At 37.3% G+C, this 18,459-nt stretch overlaps 1 protein-coding gene across 1 annotated transcript in view; it reads right to left on the reverse strand.

The window, feature by feature from the left end:
• CDKL2 (cyclin dependent kinase like 2) overlaps positions 1–18,459 on the reverse strand; it is a 51,940-nt gene that overhangs the window by 27,248 nt on the left and 6,233 nt on the right. Inside the window, exons 3-5 of the mRNA XM_049632082.1 lie at positions 5,374–5,568; positions 3,019–3,197; positions 998–1,110 (exon numbers count right to left, since the gene is read on the reverse strand). Coding sequence (XP_049488039.1) covers positions 998–1,110; positions 3,019–3,197; positions 5,374–5,568 — 487 coding nt within the window. The remainder of the gene's footprint in view (positions 1–997; positions 1,111–3,018; positions 3,198–5,373; positions 5,569–18,459) is intronic.

Consider the following 18,459-nt stretch of genomic DNA (forward strand, 5'->3'; position numbering starts at 1 on the left):
AGCCACTATATATAGAACTGAAGTCATGAGGGTGCATAGGAAAAGGATAGGTAAAGAACATTTTCTAATTTTTTAGAAATAAGTACCAACACTTCATTTCTAACAACAAAGCATAAAGTGCTGACCAAAACAATGAAAATATTACTAGTCATATGATCAGAATCTAAATAAGTTCCACCCTTTAAGAATTTAGTTTGAAAATGAAAATAAATTGTTTTAATTATTAAAATTTAAATTTTAAAAAATTAAAATTTTTTTCAAAAATTTAAAAATCTACTGATTTTGTACCTGTGTTTAAAGTCTGATTTGAGCACTCTTATCTTTTTCTTCAACTTTAGTACCTAATCTAGTATAAAATACATATGAAAATTCTGCTGTAAGAAACTACTGTATTGTTTATTGAATTTCTACCCTGGAAATTTAAAATCCAACAGTTAAATGCCCCCCCCCCAAGTATTTTCCCACTATTTCCATTTTCCAAGATCCATCTCCCAATATGAAGTTCGTATTTCAACAAATGTAAGACTTTGATACTCTAGCTTTAAAATTCTGTCCAAAACACTAACAACAAAAGTCATATCTGCAACAAGATTAAACTACCTAAGAAGTCTCGGTCTCTCAATTTGAAGATGAGGATAAGGGTAACAGTCGGATTCCACCGAACACTTGCTAACCCCGCCCCCCAGAAAAAACCATTTGCATCCTCTACATGTGATTTATTGATGCAAAAGTGCAGAGAAAATGCACAGCCTTTGCTCTTTTCTTTGTGGGGAGTGGGGCAGGAGGGTGGATGAGAGCATGAATAAGACCATTTGCCAGACAAACCAAAGCCAGACTGAGAATGAATTAATATAAATAGATGAGATTTTCCTATTTGCTCCCTACCTCCACTTAAAACACATACCATCTTTAATATACTAACAAGTAGTAAAATCAATACAAACAAAAACATAGGAGAAAAACCTCTAAAATTTAAAATGCAGATGTATAATCTTACCTAAACACGTCATAATATGATATAGCTGATCAATATCAGAATCTCCAGGAAAAAGGGGTTCTCCCATGAGCATTTCAGTTACCAGACAGCCAATGGCCCATACATCAACAGCCCTGAAATAAAAGCAATGTGGTATAAAATCTGGCATCCTACTATGTTTATGTGACTGAATCTGTTCTGCATATTACTATTTGGTATTGAGAATATTAGTAGCAAGCGTTAAATTACTCATAAAAATACATTTCCCTATAAACTTCAAGTACTGATTCCCAATTTTACCTAAGTCAGATTTCCAGAAACTTCAATCACGTGACAAGAAGGAAAAGGCTTCTCAAAACCGTTATTATGTGTACTTTATTCTGGAAATAAGTTTTCTGGGTTTTCATTCAAAGCCTATTCATTCTTTGTTTATACATTATTCTAACCAGGTTGATCAATATATCCCACCATACACTGAAAACAGCAAAACAGCACAGGAGAAGGTTGTTTGGGACACATACAGTAACAAGGGGAACTAGGAGCTAACAGGAAAAATAGAAACATTATCTTAAAAATCAGACCCAAGAACTTAAAGCAGAATATGCTGGTATCATTCACATAGGGACAACTACCTTGAAATTGTTTAAGGTCATAGCTGAATTATAAAATGGTATAAAGGGGTACCTGGGTGGCTCAGTTGATTAAGCATCCAATTTGGCTCAGGTCATGATCTCACAGTTCATGAGTTCGAGCCCCACTTTGGGCTCTGGGCTGACAGCTCAGAGCCTGGAGCCTGCTTTGAAATCTGTGACTCCCCTCTTGTCCCTCCCCTGCTCGTGCTCTGTCTCTCAAAAAATAAACATTAAAAAAATTTTTCTAATAAAATAAAAATAAAATTATAGAAAAGTTACAGTATAACAAAATGAGAACTCAGAGTAATCAAGAAAATATTAAATGATGTGTGCACTGAAAACACAGAAAGTGTAGAAAACATTTTTTAATGTTTATTTATTTATTTTGAGAGAGAGAGTGTGTGTGCATGAACATGTGAGTGGGAGAGAGGAATGGGCAGATAGAGAGGGAGAGAGAATCCCAAGCAGGCTCCACACTCTCACTATGGAGCTGGACACAGGGCTGGATCTGATAAACTGTGAAATCATGACCTGAGCTGAAATACAGTGGGGAGGCCTAACTGACGGAGCCACCCAGGCACCCCTAGAAAACATTTGAGAAAGATTTCTACCAAAAGCAGTGAGTTACCATCCCTTCTTCTTTGAAGAACTCATTTATGCAGATAATTTATATTTTAAAAACGTTCCACTCAATTATGTTTCTCCCCTCATCCTTGTCAATTCCACCTTGCCTCATTCCAAGTGTCAGACTTACCCAATCAGTGTTGTCTTTCTTTACAAGTAATAAATACATCTATTTCCAACCCACTGTAGAGAACAGACCACACACACCAAAAAACCCACTTGCTCATCTTGATTTCTCTACCTTTAAAATAAGTATGCTCACCCCAATTTATTGCAAGCACACAAGCACACGCTCGTACACACACACACACACACACACACACACACACACACACACACCATTTAAAGGGGAAGCACCAAAAAGAACAAGTCATAAAGTTCCCTAAATGTAAATTTAAGAAACACAACAGATGAACATAGGGGAAGGGAAGGAAAAATAACATAAAAACAGAGGGAGGCAAACTGTAAGAGACTCTTAAACACAGAGAACGTGCTGGGTGGGGGATTGGGTAAATGGGTGATGGGCATTAAGGAGGGCACTTGTTGGCATGAGCACTGGATGTTACATGGGAGTGATGAATCACGAAATTCTATGCCTGAAATCATTATTACACTGTATGTTAACCAACTTGGATTTAATTTGTTAAATAAATAAAGTTCCCTTAAATGTAAAACTTTCAGTGTTAGAGTGATCTTTCATTATATTAGAAACATATTCCATTTTATCAAGAAAAAATGTGTTAAATATGCCCTCTCTGCCCTCCACCCCCTTTCCTGATGTCTTACTTGCCATACTTGACATCGCCGACCAATAGTTCTGGAGCTCTGTACCATCGGGTGGCCACATAATCAGTATAAACTTCCCCAGGGGCTGCCAATGTCCGCGCAAATCCAAAATCACATAACTTGACAACGCCAGATTGGGAGACTAATATATTCTCTGGCTTTATATCTCTGTGTATGATCTAAGACAAAAAGCGAAGTATGACATATATTGGCACATCAAGTTAAGTATATTATTTTTTGAGCACCTGCCATGTGCAGGGTACTATTTTTGTCCCTATAACAAATACAGATAAAAGCATATAAAATTGTTCCTGGCTTTAAAGAAACTGGGACCTAGCTGAGCAAGAAAGAACATTTATGCTTGAAATTTCACTTAATCAAAGATATTGGATGAAATATATATTACTAAATACCAAATCAATTGTTCTGTTAATGACTACTCTCAAGACTAAGAAAGTAAGACTATCATTGAAGACTAGACTGGTCACGGAAAAATTTTATGAAAGACAGGTCTCTAATACTATGTGTGACCTCAATAAATGTAGAAATGGAAGGACAATCCAAGTTAAGGTAACAAGAAGAGCAAAAAAGCAAAGACAAAAATAGATCAGGAAACTCTGGGGAAGTGTTTTTCCTAGAGTAGAGGTTATATACTAGGGTGGAAGGCTGACTCAACTTCCAGCCTGGGAAGTCTGAGCTGGTGTCAAGGCCATGGGAATCCACAGAAGTGACATAACCGATATGGTATTTATAGATGTTGGCCCATAAACAAACTAAATCAGAAGAAGGACTAAAGGCCAGGAGAAGAACATTGGGACAACTACAAGAGGATAAGGGCCCAAACAAGGCTGGTGTTCAGAGGAATAGAATGGAAAGAGGTACAAGTTAGAAATATCTTCAGTCAAGAATGAACAGAACTTAGGAAGTAATCTCAGATATTTTACTTAAACCTGGGAATCTAAAATAATGGTGGTTCCATCAAAAAAAGAAACGTCTAGGGGCGCCTGGGTGGCTCAGTCGGTTGAGTGTCCGACTTCGGCTCAGGTCATGATCTCACGGTCTGTGAGTTCGAGCCCCGCGTCGGGCTCTGTGCTGACAGCTCAGAGCCTGGAGCCTGCTTCGGATTCTGTGTCTCCCTCTCTCTCTCCCCCTCCCCTGCTCATGCTCCGTCTCTCTCTGTCTCAAAAATAAATAAAAACATTAAAAAAAAAAAAAAAAAAAAAAGAAACGTCTAGAAAAAGTTTGTTCTGATGGAATAGTAAGTAGTTTAGTTTTAGCCATGTGGGCTTTTAAGTGGATTGTTGAGCACCCAAGTGGAGGCATTCATCAGGCAATCAGAAATGTAAAAAGAGTAAAATAAGGTCAGTTGTTAAGATTTCTAAAGGAGAGACTATGGAAGGAGAAAACAGGACAGTGGGAGAAATACTAAAAACTCTACAGCTAGGCAAAACAAATCATCAGGCTTATTCTCTAATACAAGTAAGCTTCATTTTGAAATTTTAAAAAATATATTTATTTTAAGCTCTTCCAGATGACCAGCATCAATCTGCCATTGCTGAGCATTTTGTAAGGCTACCAACTTCTGTTACATCCTAGACATCAACGGTGAGGTCACAGGGCCAGCCCCACTCTATTAGCATTTGTTACTTGTATAATCATACCAAAAAAATGTCATTTAAAAATATTTTGTAAAACTGGTAGAATCAATGTGCTGAGTTATTCATTTTATAAATGTCATTTCACCTAGAGGTGCTTTTATATGATATTCAAAGGATATAAAATGATTGTGATAGAAATAGGGTAAGAGCAGGGATTTTCATACATCACAACTAGGCAAGAGAATGTGAACTTAAAATTTGTGCATTTCACTCAGCAAATGCTACCTTAAAAAAACAAAAAAGCAAAAAATCACAGCAAACAAATTTTAAACTCTAGTTTAATATGCATAGCTGAAGTATTTAAAGTTGAAATGTACTGATGTCTGTAACTTACTTTCAAATGCATAAATAAATAAGACAGAGTAATGGGTAGATAAATGGATGACTAGATGAATAAATATGTCATAAAGCAAATACAGCAAAATGTTAACAAGTATAGAGTCCACATGGTGGTTATATGGGTATTCATGTACACTCTTTCAACTTTTCGGTATAGCCTAAAATTTTCATAACAAAATGTTGGAAGAAAGAATACATGTTATTATGAATCATGAAAATTAGCAGTATCAAAGTAACACAGTTTATTTCAATTACTTTACTGGTCCAAACTTTAGGTTAGGCAAGTGTCTCATTAATTAAGTGATAGTATCTGGTGAGTTAATCATTGGCAAAATCATTATTTAACCTAAATACTTACATTGTGACTGTGACAAAATCCAATTCCATTAATAATCTGAAATAAATACTTCTGAACCAGTTGGTAGTCTAGACCATTTGGAAAGAGCTCCAAGTCATCAAGAATTGTATGGTCAACAAATTCAAAGACTAGGTACCATCGTTTTTTTTTCTTACACACTTCCAACAGATTGACCAGATTTTCATGTCTCAGTTGCTGTAGTAAAAAAAAAAAAAATGCAAAATAATTTTTCCAAGATCAAATTATGTAGCAATTAGTCACAATCTAAAGTCTTAGGATAAGAAAAACAAATAAAATTCATAAACAGTATAAATTGTTAAAAGTATGTTCTGGTTTTTAAATTATAGTCAAAAGACCATACTGCCCCATTCTCCACTCAGATAATACAATAAAGCCAATGAGAAAGAAATGTAGCTCCACCTTTGATGGAACTAAGCAGGATCTAGACCCCTACCCACTACGAATGAGGTGGGACTGCCAAATCTAGCCAAGGTGAAACAGAAGTTTAGGAAGATACCAAGAGATCACCTGTGGCTAAAAAGCTGGTAGAGCCAAGTAATCCAAAATTGGTGACATACCCTGAAAAAGGAAAAAACAAAAACAAAAAACTCCTTCTTTGCTATAATAGGAACAAGATTCATAGGCTGTCTGTGAAAGCAACCCTAGAACTGAATGGCACCGAGAAATACCAGGGAAGGGAGGCCTGAATAATTACACAGAAACTCATTCGCTGGAAGCAATCTCTTGGTGAGGCCAAATGGAAGGCAAAACAACTCATTATGAACAAATCAGCAAATGCAAGGATAACAGAAGTCAATCCCACAGATCAGGCTTGCATTGTAAGGAACATCATTGTGAATCATGGTGAATTCCTGCTAGCCTGAAACAAGAGCATAGCCTTTCCCCTAAATGAACCTTCTACAGATAGCTAGTCCAGGAAGGGCTCACTTTGTTACAAGATAAGAAACAATAAAAAAAACCAATCCAGGATCTATTCAAAGATGCTCTAAGAAAAGAGGAAGAAAGAAGGAAACAGATAAACATTCACCAGAAAATGTTGCCACCATTAAAGGGAAAGAAACCACTAGAATATAGCCCTAAAAACACTCAAGGAAAGAGTGATCCAGGAATTTTACATCCAACAAAACTGTCGTTCAAGTAAAAGACAACAGTGAAAAATATTGAGAATGGTGAATTCATTAGTGTGGGACTAAGTCTTAATAAAAATGTGCACATCACAATCACAAAACAGAAGGTGAATATTTAAAATTTAACAAGGCACAAACAATATTTCTTTTTTTTTTTTAATTTTTTTTTTTAACGTTTATTTATTTTTGAGACAGAGAGAGACAGAGCATGAACGGGGGAGGGTCAGAGAGAGAGAGGGAGACACAGAATCTGAAACAGGCTCCAGGCTCTGAGCCATCAGCACAGAGCCTGACGCGGGGCTTCAACTCACTGACCGTGAGATCATGACCTGAGCCGAAGTCGGCCGCTTAACCGACTGAGCCACCCAGGCGCCCCGAGGCACAAACAGTATTTCTAATAAATTTAGAAGAAAGAAGAAAAGATGCAAACAAGAGTGTACGTATGTTGATTTCCTTGTCGATGGGTCAAAATTATATATTTAACATGAAACTTTAAATTACAAGGCCTAATTATATTTACAGGTTTAATGGTAAACAATAAGATAAATAAGATGTCTTTGAAAATCAGATGAGTTGGGGCGCCTGGGTGGCTCAGTTGGTTAATTGTCTGACTCTTGATTTCAGCTCAGGTCACGATCTCAAGGGTCATAGGTTCAAGCCCTGTGTTGGGCTCTGAGCTGAAGTGTAGAGCCTGCTTGGGATTTTCTCTCTCTCCTCTCTCTTTCTCTCTCTCTTCTCTCTCTTGCTCTCTCCATGCCCCTCCCCAACTTGCTCACTCTCTCTCTTTCTCAAAATAAATAAATAAACTTAGAAAATCAGATGAGAGAGTGGGAGAGAAAAGGAAATAGAAACATAATAATTACTTTACAAAGGATTAAGTATATCATATAATGCTATAGTTATAAAGGTAACAAATAGTAAAAAATAAAACCTTTCCAAATTATCAAAGGAAACACATTCAATATTTTAAAAATAATTTAGAAATTATATAGAAAAATATTTTTAAAGGTGTACTAAAATAGCATGATATTACAAATAATAATAACTAATACATACTGTTTACTATGTTCTAAACACTATTCTAAGCACAAAAACCCTATGAAACAGGTACCATTATTATTAGTCTGATTTACAGACAAGGAAACTAAAGCACACAGATTTTAAGTAACTCGTCCAAGGTCACACAGCAATAACTGCTAGACACAGGATTCAAAAGGAAGCATGAGTACCTACAAAACCCAGTCACTGTGGCCTGTCTTTTCCTGACAACATTTCATGTTTGCTTAGTTCCTCCTTCATGTCCAGAACGTCTGCCATGTAAGCACACCCAGACATGTAGCTGATTTGAATGAAAATATTTAGATTTCTTATTCTTAACCACTAAGCCATACTGACTCTTAAGGGGGAAAAAAATTAAAACTAAGATCACACTTACCTGTTACATCATAACTATAAATGGGCTAAACTCACCTATTAAAAGATTCCAGATTGAATCACAAAGAACTTTCCAAAAATATCACTGGTTAAGTGAATTAAGGTAAATCCATACAATGAAATAAATTGCAGCAATTTTTTTTAAAAGGGGAGTTTTATGTCTACTGATATGCAATAATCACTAAGATACATTAAGTGAAAAAAGCAAGATCAGGTCAGTTAGTAGAGTGTGCTGCCATTTGACATGCACACAACACTGCTCCATATACATCCATATTCTTATATATGAATAAAGTGCTTCTGGTAGATATAGTTGTTTACAACTAAATCGCCGGCATACAAAGGTGGCAGGGAAAATCATTCAAATTTTACAATATATTCGGGGCACCTGGGTGGCTCCGTCGGTTAAGCAGCCGACTTCAGTTCAGATCACAATCTCGTGGTCTGTTGAGTTCGAGCCCCACGGCAGGCTTTGTGCTGGCAGCTCAAGAGCCTGGAACCTGCTTCTGATTCTGTGTCTCCCTCTCTCTGCCCCTCCCTTGCTTGCGCTCTCTCTCTCTCTCAAATGGTAAACATAAAAAAAAAATTTATAGCATATTCATGTGTTAAAATAAAATATGCATCAGTGTGTTAAAAGATAAACTGAAGCACATTAAAATTTATGTAAGAATTTTTGAGCAAACATCAATTTGCACAGGGCATCATCAAACTGAAAGAGGTTAGGAGCATTCTCGCAGCAGAAGCTAAGGGAAAGGCTTGTATAGAGCAGATGCAGAAGCAGAGTGAGGAAATTATTTGGTTGGTTATCTTGTAAGTGGTTGCTTTATTTAGGAAAGCCAACTTTGCTGTTTGTGAGTGGTTGTTTTTAAGTTACAGTATCTTAACTTTCAGGCATTTACAGAAATTGACTCTGGCTTAGGTTTCGTTCAGTTTGCTCTAGTGGGCGGCCAAGGCATTCCAGCCACCTCAGTCTAAGGGCTCCTTGTTTGCCCTTTAACAAGCAAAAGGTTTTTATTATAAGCATATACAAACACACACAAACACACACACACACACACACACACACACACACACACACACTCACACACACAGACTTCTGGTAAAATTAAATCTAAAAAGGTATGGAGACTTCTGGTTTCTGATTCTGTGTGTAAAGAGCTTGGAAGTTTCTACTTCATCCTAACAAGTAAAAAGCAGAATACACTATGGGCACCTGGGTGGTTCAGTCAGTAAAGCATCTGGCTTCAGCTCAGGTCATGATCTCATAGTTCGTGGGTTCGAGCCGCAAGTTGGTCTCTGTGCTGGCAGCTTAGATCTTGGAGCCTGCTTGGGATTCTTTGTCTCCCTCTCTCTCTGCACCCCACCCCCACTCCTGCTCTCTCTCTCCAAAATAAATAAACATTTTTTTAAAAAGCAGAATACACAAAAATCAACAACTCTTGTTAGATCCATAACAGAAGAGAGGATATAGGCAAGCCACTGCCCCCAAGATTGGAGAGATAGGCAGGAAAATATATGGAGTCCTTTTACTGGAGCAGATTTACAGGTGGAAATCTTTGCAGGAACCAGTGCCAAGGCAGGAAAACCTGAACTGTAATTGGCAAATTACTGGAGGCTCACTATGGACAAATCTGAAAGTTAAAAACCCCAGAGGAACCCAGTCACAGAGGGGCCCCCACCATATTGTAAGATTTATCTCCAGGAGCTCAGCCAGATTCCCAGAATAAATTTTGGAGAAAAGTCTCCTTCTCCTTCCACAGGTAGAGGAGAAAGGAACCATTCTGAAATACGCCAGAGCTCTGTTCTTCTTTTTAAAAATTTTTTAAAATGTTTATTTATTTTTGAGAGAGAAAGAGAGAGAGAGAGAGAGAGAGAGAATGCAAGTGGGGGAGGGGCAGAGAGAGAGAGACAGAGAGGGAGACACAGAATCTGAAGCAGTCTCCAGGTTCTGAGCTGTCAGCACAGAGCCCAACACAAGACTGGAATTCACGAATCCCAAGATCATGGCCTGAGCCAAAGTCAGACACTTAACCAACTGAGACACCCAGGCGCCCCAGAGCTCTGTGCTTCTTAACAAAGCCTGCCCTGGGGGTGCCTGGGTAGCTCAGTTGGTTAAGTATCCGACTCTTGGTTTTGGCTCAGGTCATGGTCTCATGGTTCATGAGTTTAAGTCCCTCATCAGGCTCTGCACTGACAGTGCAGAGACTGCTTGGGATTCTCTCTCTGCCCCTACCCAGTTCTCTGTCTTTGTCTAAATAAATAAATAAATAAATAGATAAATAAACAAACAAATAAACATTTTTTAAAAATTTAAAAAACAAGGCCTTCCCTCAGCAAAAACTGGTTAAGCAGAGTCTAAGCAGCTGTGGTATTTTCAGAGCCTAAATGGCCTGAGGAAGGGAATACTCAACTTCATACTACTCTAGCTATCCTGTCCCACCTAAGGAAGGGAGAAAAAACTGAGAAACACTTGCAATGTTCACCATCCAGAAGTATAAGAACATTAAAAGACTGAGACCTACATGTCCTTTTACAGGACTACAAAACTCTTCCCTTCCCCCCTCACCTCTGCATTCCTAAAACCTATTTACAACAGTTCCTTTTACCCAGTATATCATTTCCAGCTATCAAGAAAATAGTACAAGACATACCAAAAGGCAAAAAAACAATGTGAAGAGACAGAACAAGCATTGAAACCACACATGGCAGGGATGCAAGAATTTGAAGCAACTATGACTAATATGCTAAAGGTAAAGTAGACAGCATGCAGTAACAGATGGGCCATGGAAGCAGAGAGATGAAAATCCCAAGAAAGAACCTAAAAGAAATGCTGCAGATAAAAAACAGTAACAAAATGAAGAATGTCTTTGGTGGGTTTATTGGTAGACTAGACACAGCTGAGGAAAGAATCTCTGAGCTAGAAGATATGTCAACAGAATGGTCAAAAACCAAAAAGAAGAGAACAGAGACCAAAAAAAAAAAAAAAAAAAAAAAAGAATATCCAAAGACTACAGGACAACTATAAAAGGTATAACATAGATGTAATGGGAATACGAGAAGGAGAAGAAGGAGAAGAAAAAAAGAAACAAAAGAAGTACTTGAAACAATTATGATTGACAATGTCCTCAAAATTAATGTCAGATACTAAATCACAGATTCAGGAAGCTCAGAGAACACCAAGCAGGATAAATGCCATGGGAAAAAGACAAACAAACAAAAAACCTACCCATAGGTCTATCATTTTCAAAACATAGAAAAATCAAAGATGAAGGAAAAAATCCTGAAAGAAGTCAGAGGACAAAAACATCTTATACAGAAACAAAATAAGAACTGCATCCAACTTCTCCTCAGAAACCATGCAAGCGGGCTCCTGGGTGGCTCAGTCAGTTAAGTGTCTGACTTCAGCTCAGGTCATGATCTCACAGTTCATGAGTTCAAGCCCTACATCAAGCTCTCTTCTGGCAGCACAGATCCTGCTTCAAAACCTTTGTCCCCATCCCTCTCTGCCCCTCCCCCACTCGTGCATGCTCTCTCAAAAATAAACATTAAAAAAAAACCATGTAAGCAAGAAGAGTGGAGTGAAACATTTAATCTCAAGAGGAAAAAAAACGCCAATCTAGATTTCTGTATCCTGCAAAATAATCCTTCAAAAGTAAAGGAAAAACAGTTTCTCAAACAAACAGAAATTGGGGAAGTGTGTTGGCAGTGGACTTGCATTGCAATAAATGTTAAAAGAAATTATTTTTTAACATTTTTTAATGTTTATTTTTGAGAGAGAGAGACAGAGCACAAGCAGGGGAGGGGCAGAGAAAGAGAGAGAAACACAGACTCCAAAGCAGGCTCCAGGTTCTGAGCTGTCAGCACAGAGTCTGACACAGGTTTTGAACTCACAAACCATGAGATCATGACCTGAGCCAAAGTCTGACACTTAAGTGACTGAGCCACCCATGTGCCCCTAAAATAAATTCCTTAGAGAAAAGGAAAATAATATAGGCCAGAAACTCTGATCTACATAAAGAAAAGAAGAGCACCAAAGAAAGAGTAAGTGAAGGTAAAATAAAAACTTTATTTCTCTTATTCTTAATTGATCTAACAGAAAACAGTTTGTTGAAAATAATAATGCAAAAATGTATTTGATTATATAGACTTATGAATATCTTTTATATATATATGCTTATGTATGCTTATTTATAAGTGAGATGAATGGAAGCAATGATACAAGAGACAGGAGAAAGGAATTAGGATTACTTTATTATTATAAGGTACTTATACACCTGTGAAGTGATATAGTGTTTTCTGAAAGTGGATTTGGATTACTTGTAAATGTATGTTGCAAATTGTAGGGTAATCACTAAAAAAAAGAAAATTAAAAAGAAGTATAACTGGGGTGCCTGGGGGCTCAGTTGGTTAAGCATCAGACTCTTGATTTCAGCTCAGGTCATGATCTCAGTTTGTGAGATTGAGCACCACATCAGGCTCTGCACTGACAGCATGGAGCCTGCTTGGGATTCTCTCTCTCTCTCTCTCTCTCTCTCTCTCTCTCTCTCTCTCTCTGCCCCTCTCCTGCTCATGTGTGTTCTCTCTCTCTCTCTCTCTCTCAAAATCAATAAACAAACTTAAAATAAAAAGAAGTATAGCTGACAGGTTAAGAAAGGAGAGAAAAATGGAATCATATTAAATGCTCAATTACACCCACAAAAGGCAGAATAAAAGTGGAAGACAAAAATAGAAACAAAGAACAAGGGAAACAAGTTGAAAACAGTAACAAATATGGTAGATATTAACTCAGCTCTATCCTCACTTCTAAAGTCAATGATCCAAATGTATCAACTAAAAAATGGAGATTGTCAGAATGGCTCAAAACACGCAACCTTACTATACATTATCTACAAGAAATGCACATTAAGTATAAAAATACATATTAATTAAAAGTAAATGGATGGAGGGCCACCTGGCTGGCTCAGTCAGTAGAGGGTGTGACACTTGATCTCAGGGTTGTGAATTTGAGCCCCACGTTGGGTGTAGAGATTACTTTTAAAAATCTTTTTTTAGAATTAATTAAAAAATAAAAGTAAATAGATGGAAAAATATACCACACTGATCAAATGGAAGCATGAGTACCTATTATTAATTTCAGATAGACCAAACTATAAAGAAAAATTATCAAGGATAAAGGAGGGCATTATATACTGAAAAGGGGGTCAATCCTCCAAGGAAACATAACAGTTCTTAACGTGTATGTGCCTAACAACAGAGCTTCAAACTATAGGAGGTAAAAATTGATAGAACTTCAGGGAGAAATAAACAAATCCACTATCATAATTGGAAATGTCAACCACTCCACTCAGAAACAGATAGATCCAGCAGGCAGAAAATCAGTAAGGACACACACACAGTTGAACTCAACAATACCATCAATCAACAGATATAACTGATCTACAGACTATCCAACAACAGAATTCACATTTTTCTCAAGTTCATATGGAACATTCACCATGACAGACCATACTGTAGGCCACAAAACATACCCTAACAAATTTAACATAATAGATATCACACAATGTCTACTCTTGTACCACAGTGGAATTAAACTATAAATTAATAAAAAAAAAAAAGATAACTGGAAAATCCCAAAATATGTGGAGATTAAACAACACACATCTAAAATAAAAACATAGATTATCAGTTCCACCTTTCTCTTTCATTCTTTCTCTGTGCTTTTTTTTTTTTAGAGAGAGAAAGAGAGCACATTAGCAGGGGAGGGGCAGAGGGAGAGGAAGAAAGAATCCTTTTTTTTTTAACGTTTATTTATTTTTTAGAGAGAGAGAGAAACAGAGCATGAGTGGGGGAATGAGTGGGGGAGAGGCAGACAGAGAGGGAGACACAGAATCCAAAGCAGGCTGCAGGTGCTGAGCTGTCAGCACAGAGCCTGATGTGGGGCTTGAACTCATGAACCATGAGATCATGACCTGAGCTGAAGTTGGACGCTTAACTGACAACCACCCAAGTGCCCCTGTGCTTTTATTTTTAAAAGCTGATGACTACCCCATTTGATAGGGGCAGACTAGGTAATTCAGACCAACTCTCCTATTGAGAATTCCTAAAAAGTTGGATAAAATATTTTTAAATCTTAAACATATAAAAGGCCCAAGAAGATAGTGAGGAATTACTGGGCCAAAATCAAGAACAGGAGAACTCAGAGTTAATTTCAGTACTCAAATCAAAGCTGGTTTTGCCATCAAGTAACAGAGGTAGACCTGAGCTTGGATATTTGTGGCCTTTTGGGGGCTGAAAAGGAAGGAAAAGTCAGAGTCCAAATGCATTTCAGAGGTGGGTCTCTGAGGCCCAGTTTAAGCTGACACCCTAAGAACTACACTGCCCCAGTAAAAATGGACAGAAATGAACCAGTACCCACTAGACTTCACATCATCTATAACAGTTTAAGAAACCCCAAACCTTGAATTTAGATTAATGTATTGGACTGGGAGCATCCCCATGCACCTGGCAGAAGTAAATGAATATCCTCTCTGGAGGAAGATAATTTTATCTTAGCCTCAAATTATTTCCAAAAAGAAATATCCAAAAACAATATCCAGTACAAAAAGGTAACGAAAAACGCAAGAAAGTAAGACACTATAAAAGCAAAAACCTTGAACTTATTAAGGTGGTCCTGAGCTCACAGTGTGTGTATACCAGACCAGGGAAAATTTTAATGTAAGTAACTACTAACTAGTAAAGGTAGTTAATTATTAACAGGGATAAAAAGACTCTAAGGTATATTTCAAAATAGCAAATACAGACTAGCTACTACTTTCAGGGCTGAGGGAAAGTGCATAGAAAGTAACCAATACATTAGAAGAGCCTCCAGCCACAACCAAGCTGAGATTCAGACTTCATTAGAGAGAGCATGACCGCCACAGACTGCCAGTGGTGAAAAAAATTGCTACAGGACACAAGCCAGAGGTGACGGAAGGGTGGGCAGCCAGCCAGGTGATAGAGAAACTTGCCAGAAATTGCAGGCAGGCAGAACTGGTTGTGAAAGATACTGATGTGAGCCTCAAAACCTCCCATAGAGTGATCTCATCCCAGTGCCCCAAAAAAAAAAAAAAAAAAAAAAAAAAGCAGGCCAGAACCAGGAAGGGAAGCCTCTTCTTAAGGACTATAGTGTCCTTCCATGCCCTCTATTGTCAAAGCTTAATATCAAACTAGCTGGCGAAAGAGAAATGTTTATAGAGTCCAGCTCTACTTCCATGAAGTGGGGCAAAAAGGACTGACTTGAAACTGAAAGGTGGTAAATTGATTACCAGCCCAGGGTCCGTGGATATGGAAGAAGAAAATTAAAATCTTCCCAGGAAGAAAATGTCTTCACTTTAGCCTCAAATTATTCCAAAAAAATAATGTTTAAAATGTAGTGTCCAGCAAAAAAATCAAAGACAACCAGGCATACAAAGAAATATGATAGCACAAGTAAAAACCATCAGAACATAAAGAAGACCAAAGCAGAAGCAGAGTAAGTTCAGATATTGGAATTATCAAATACAGGCTACTATGCTTTAAAAGAAAAAAAAAAAAAAAGGGCGCCTGGGTGGCTCAGTCGGTTAAGTGTCAGACTTTGGCTCATGAGTCTGACTTCAGCTTAGGTCATGATCTCACAGTTCATGGGTTTGAGACCCACGTCAGGCTCTGTGCTGACAGCTTGGAGCCTGGAGCCTGCTTTCGATTCTGTCTGTCTCTCTCTCTCTTGCTCTCTTTCTGCCTTCCCAAGCTCGTTCTCTCTCTCTCTCTCTCTCTCTCTCTCTCTCTCTCTCTCTCAAATATAAATAAACACAAAAAAAAGAAATTAAAAAAAAGAAAAAAGTCAACCTCAAAAAATTGAGGAAACTTGGGGTGCCTGGCTGGCTTAGTTGGTAGAATATGTGGCTCTTGATCTCTGGGTCATGAGTTAGAGCACCACACTGAGGGTAGAGTTTAAGTAAGTAAGTTAATTAATTAATTAGTTAAAATTAAAACAAAAAAGAAAAGCTTAAAAACAAACAAACAAACCAGGACACCTGGCTGGCTCAGTGGACAACGCATGTTTGATCTCCGGGTTGAGTGTAGAGCTTACTTAAAAAACAACAACAACAAAACTGAAATCATAAAAAGTGATATAGCAGATTTAGAACCAAATACAAATTTTAGAACAGAAAAATATAGTAATTTCTGTTTGCAATAACAGTAGACTAGGTAATTTAGAACAAGTAGAAAAGCTTAAAAAAATATATAAAGCCACTATTTTAAGGGACAAGAGAGATGAGATAATAAAGAATATCTAAACTAGTATCTTGAAGACAGAGACCCAGGGAAGTGAGCCAAGCAATTAGAGTTGTTTTTTGTTTGTTTGTTTTGTTTTAGACCCTGGAAACATATCGTTTCAGAGAGAAAATTAAGAGTCTGAGTGGCACTTTTGACAGTCTTGTGATCTAAGGTAATAGTGATTGGTGTCCAGGGGCCAGCAAGATGGAAAGAAGGGGGATGGCCCTGATGAAATCCTCTCACTTTGGGTTGGCCCAAAAAGTCCACAAACTATGATAAGGGTGAATCAGGTCTCTCAGGAACTACAACTCAAATTCAAATTATGTAACTTTCTCAGATTGGATTGAGAGGATGGCAGAATGTTAGGTTTCCTGGAGTACCCTCAAGAGTGCCCTCAAGAGCCTCACAGAAGCAAGTGTAACTCCTCACAGGGAAAAGATAATATCATCCAGAGACTCAAACTATGTATACAATTTTTAAAAATTAATAGAGGCATATCAAAAATAAAAAGATCAAGAGAAAAAAAAAGCAACCAATAGAAATAAACATATGGGAGATCCAGATAATAGGTATTAGATACAGATTTCAGAAGACTGTAATTTAAACAGTCATGAAAGCACAATAAAGAATTTGGGCAGCAAATTGGAAACTATTTTAAAAATCCAATAGAAATATTCTAATTGAAAAATATATCTCTAATTAAGAAATCAGGAGTGTCTGAGTTGGTTGAGCCCCCAACTCTTGATTTCAGCTGAGGTCATGATCCTGTGGTCATGAGATGGAGCCCCACATAGGGCTCTGCACTGACATCAGGAAGCCTGCTTGGGATTCTTTCTCTCTGCCCCTCCCCACTCTCAAAATAAACAGATAAAGATTTTTTAAAAAATCAATGCTTAAGTATAAAAGTAGATTGAAAATAGTTGAAACTGAATTACTGAGTTGGAGGATAGGTCAGAAGAAAATACCTAGAATAAAGTAGGGAAAAACAAAAGGATGAAAAACACAGAAAGAGTATAAGAGACATGGGGGAGGCCTAATATATAAACTGAATTCTTAAATGGAGAAGAGAGAGAATAAGATAGTAGCAATACATGAAGCAATAATAGCTAAGAATTTTCTAAAAGTGACAAATGACATTATTTTACAGATGCAAGAGGTATAAAGTCAAAACAAATAAATAAAAAGAAACCCACATCAAGACATATTATTGTAAAATTGCTGAAAATCAAAGTCAAAGAGAAAACCTTAATGCATCCAAAAAAAAAAAGGACATACTAAGAAACATCCGATGATTCAAGAGCAGTGAGAACCAGAGAAACATTGGAATGGTATCTTGAACACACTGAATATAATGAATTGCCAACTTAGAACTCTATATCCTATGGAAATAATCTTTTCAACAAAAAGTAACATAAAGAGTTTTTTTTTTCAGACGAACAAAAATGGACACTGTTTCTTACCAGTGGATCAGCTTTAAAGAAATAATGTAGTTTTTTAAAACTTTTAATGTTTATTTATTATTGAGAGAGAGCATGTGCGTGTGAGCGGGGGAGGGGCAAAGAGAAAGGGAGACACAGAATCCAAAGGAGCCTCCAGGCTATGAGCCATCAGCACAGAGCCCCACACAGGACTCAGCCCCATGAACCGCGAAATCATGACCTAAGCCGAAGTCGGACACTTAACCGACTGAGTCACCCAGGCTTTCCATTAAAGAATGTTTTAAATACAAGGTAAATGACCCTAGATAGGAGCTCAGAAATGTAAGAATGGTTGATGAGTAATGGGAAGGGTAAATATTAGGTATATCCTAATAAATACTGACTGAACAATTTGGGGAAGGATTTAAATATAGGGAGAATTAAAAACACATATCAGGAAGATCACATATATCTCTAGTGATTCACTACAGTGAATATGACTATGAGATACTGGCACAAACTTAGACATATAGACCAATGGAACAGAATAAAGAGTAGAAAAGCCATTTCTACATATAAGGACATATAGCAAATGAGGAATTCAGAGAGTGGAGAAAAGTTGGTATTTTCAGTAAATGTTTCTGGGATAACTGGACATCCATAAAGGCAAAATAAGACTTGACTGTGCCATACAACATAGTTAAGATCAATTCTAAGTGTACTGAAATATAAATATGAAAACCAAAGCTATTAAGTTTCTTGATGATAGTATAGAAGGCTACCCTAATCTC

Source organism: Panthera uncia, chromosome B1, assembly GCF_023721935.1.
Source record: "Panthera uncia isolate 11264 chromosome B1, Puncia_PCG_1.0, whole genome shotgun sequence".
Classification (NCBI taxonomy): domain Eukaryota; kingdom Metazoa; phylum Chordata; class Mammalia; order Carnivora; family Felidae; genus Panthera; species Panthera uncia.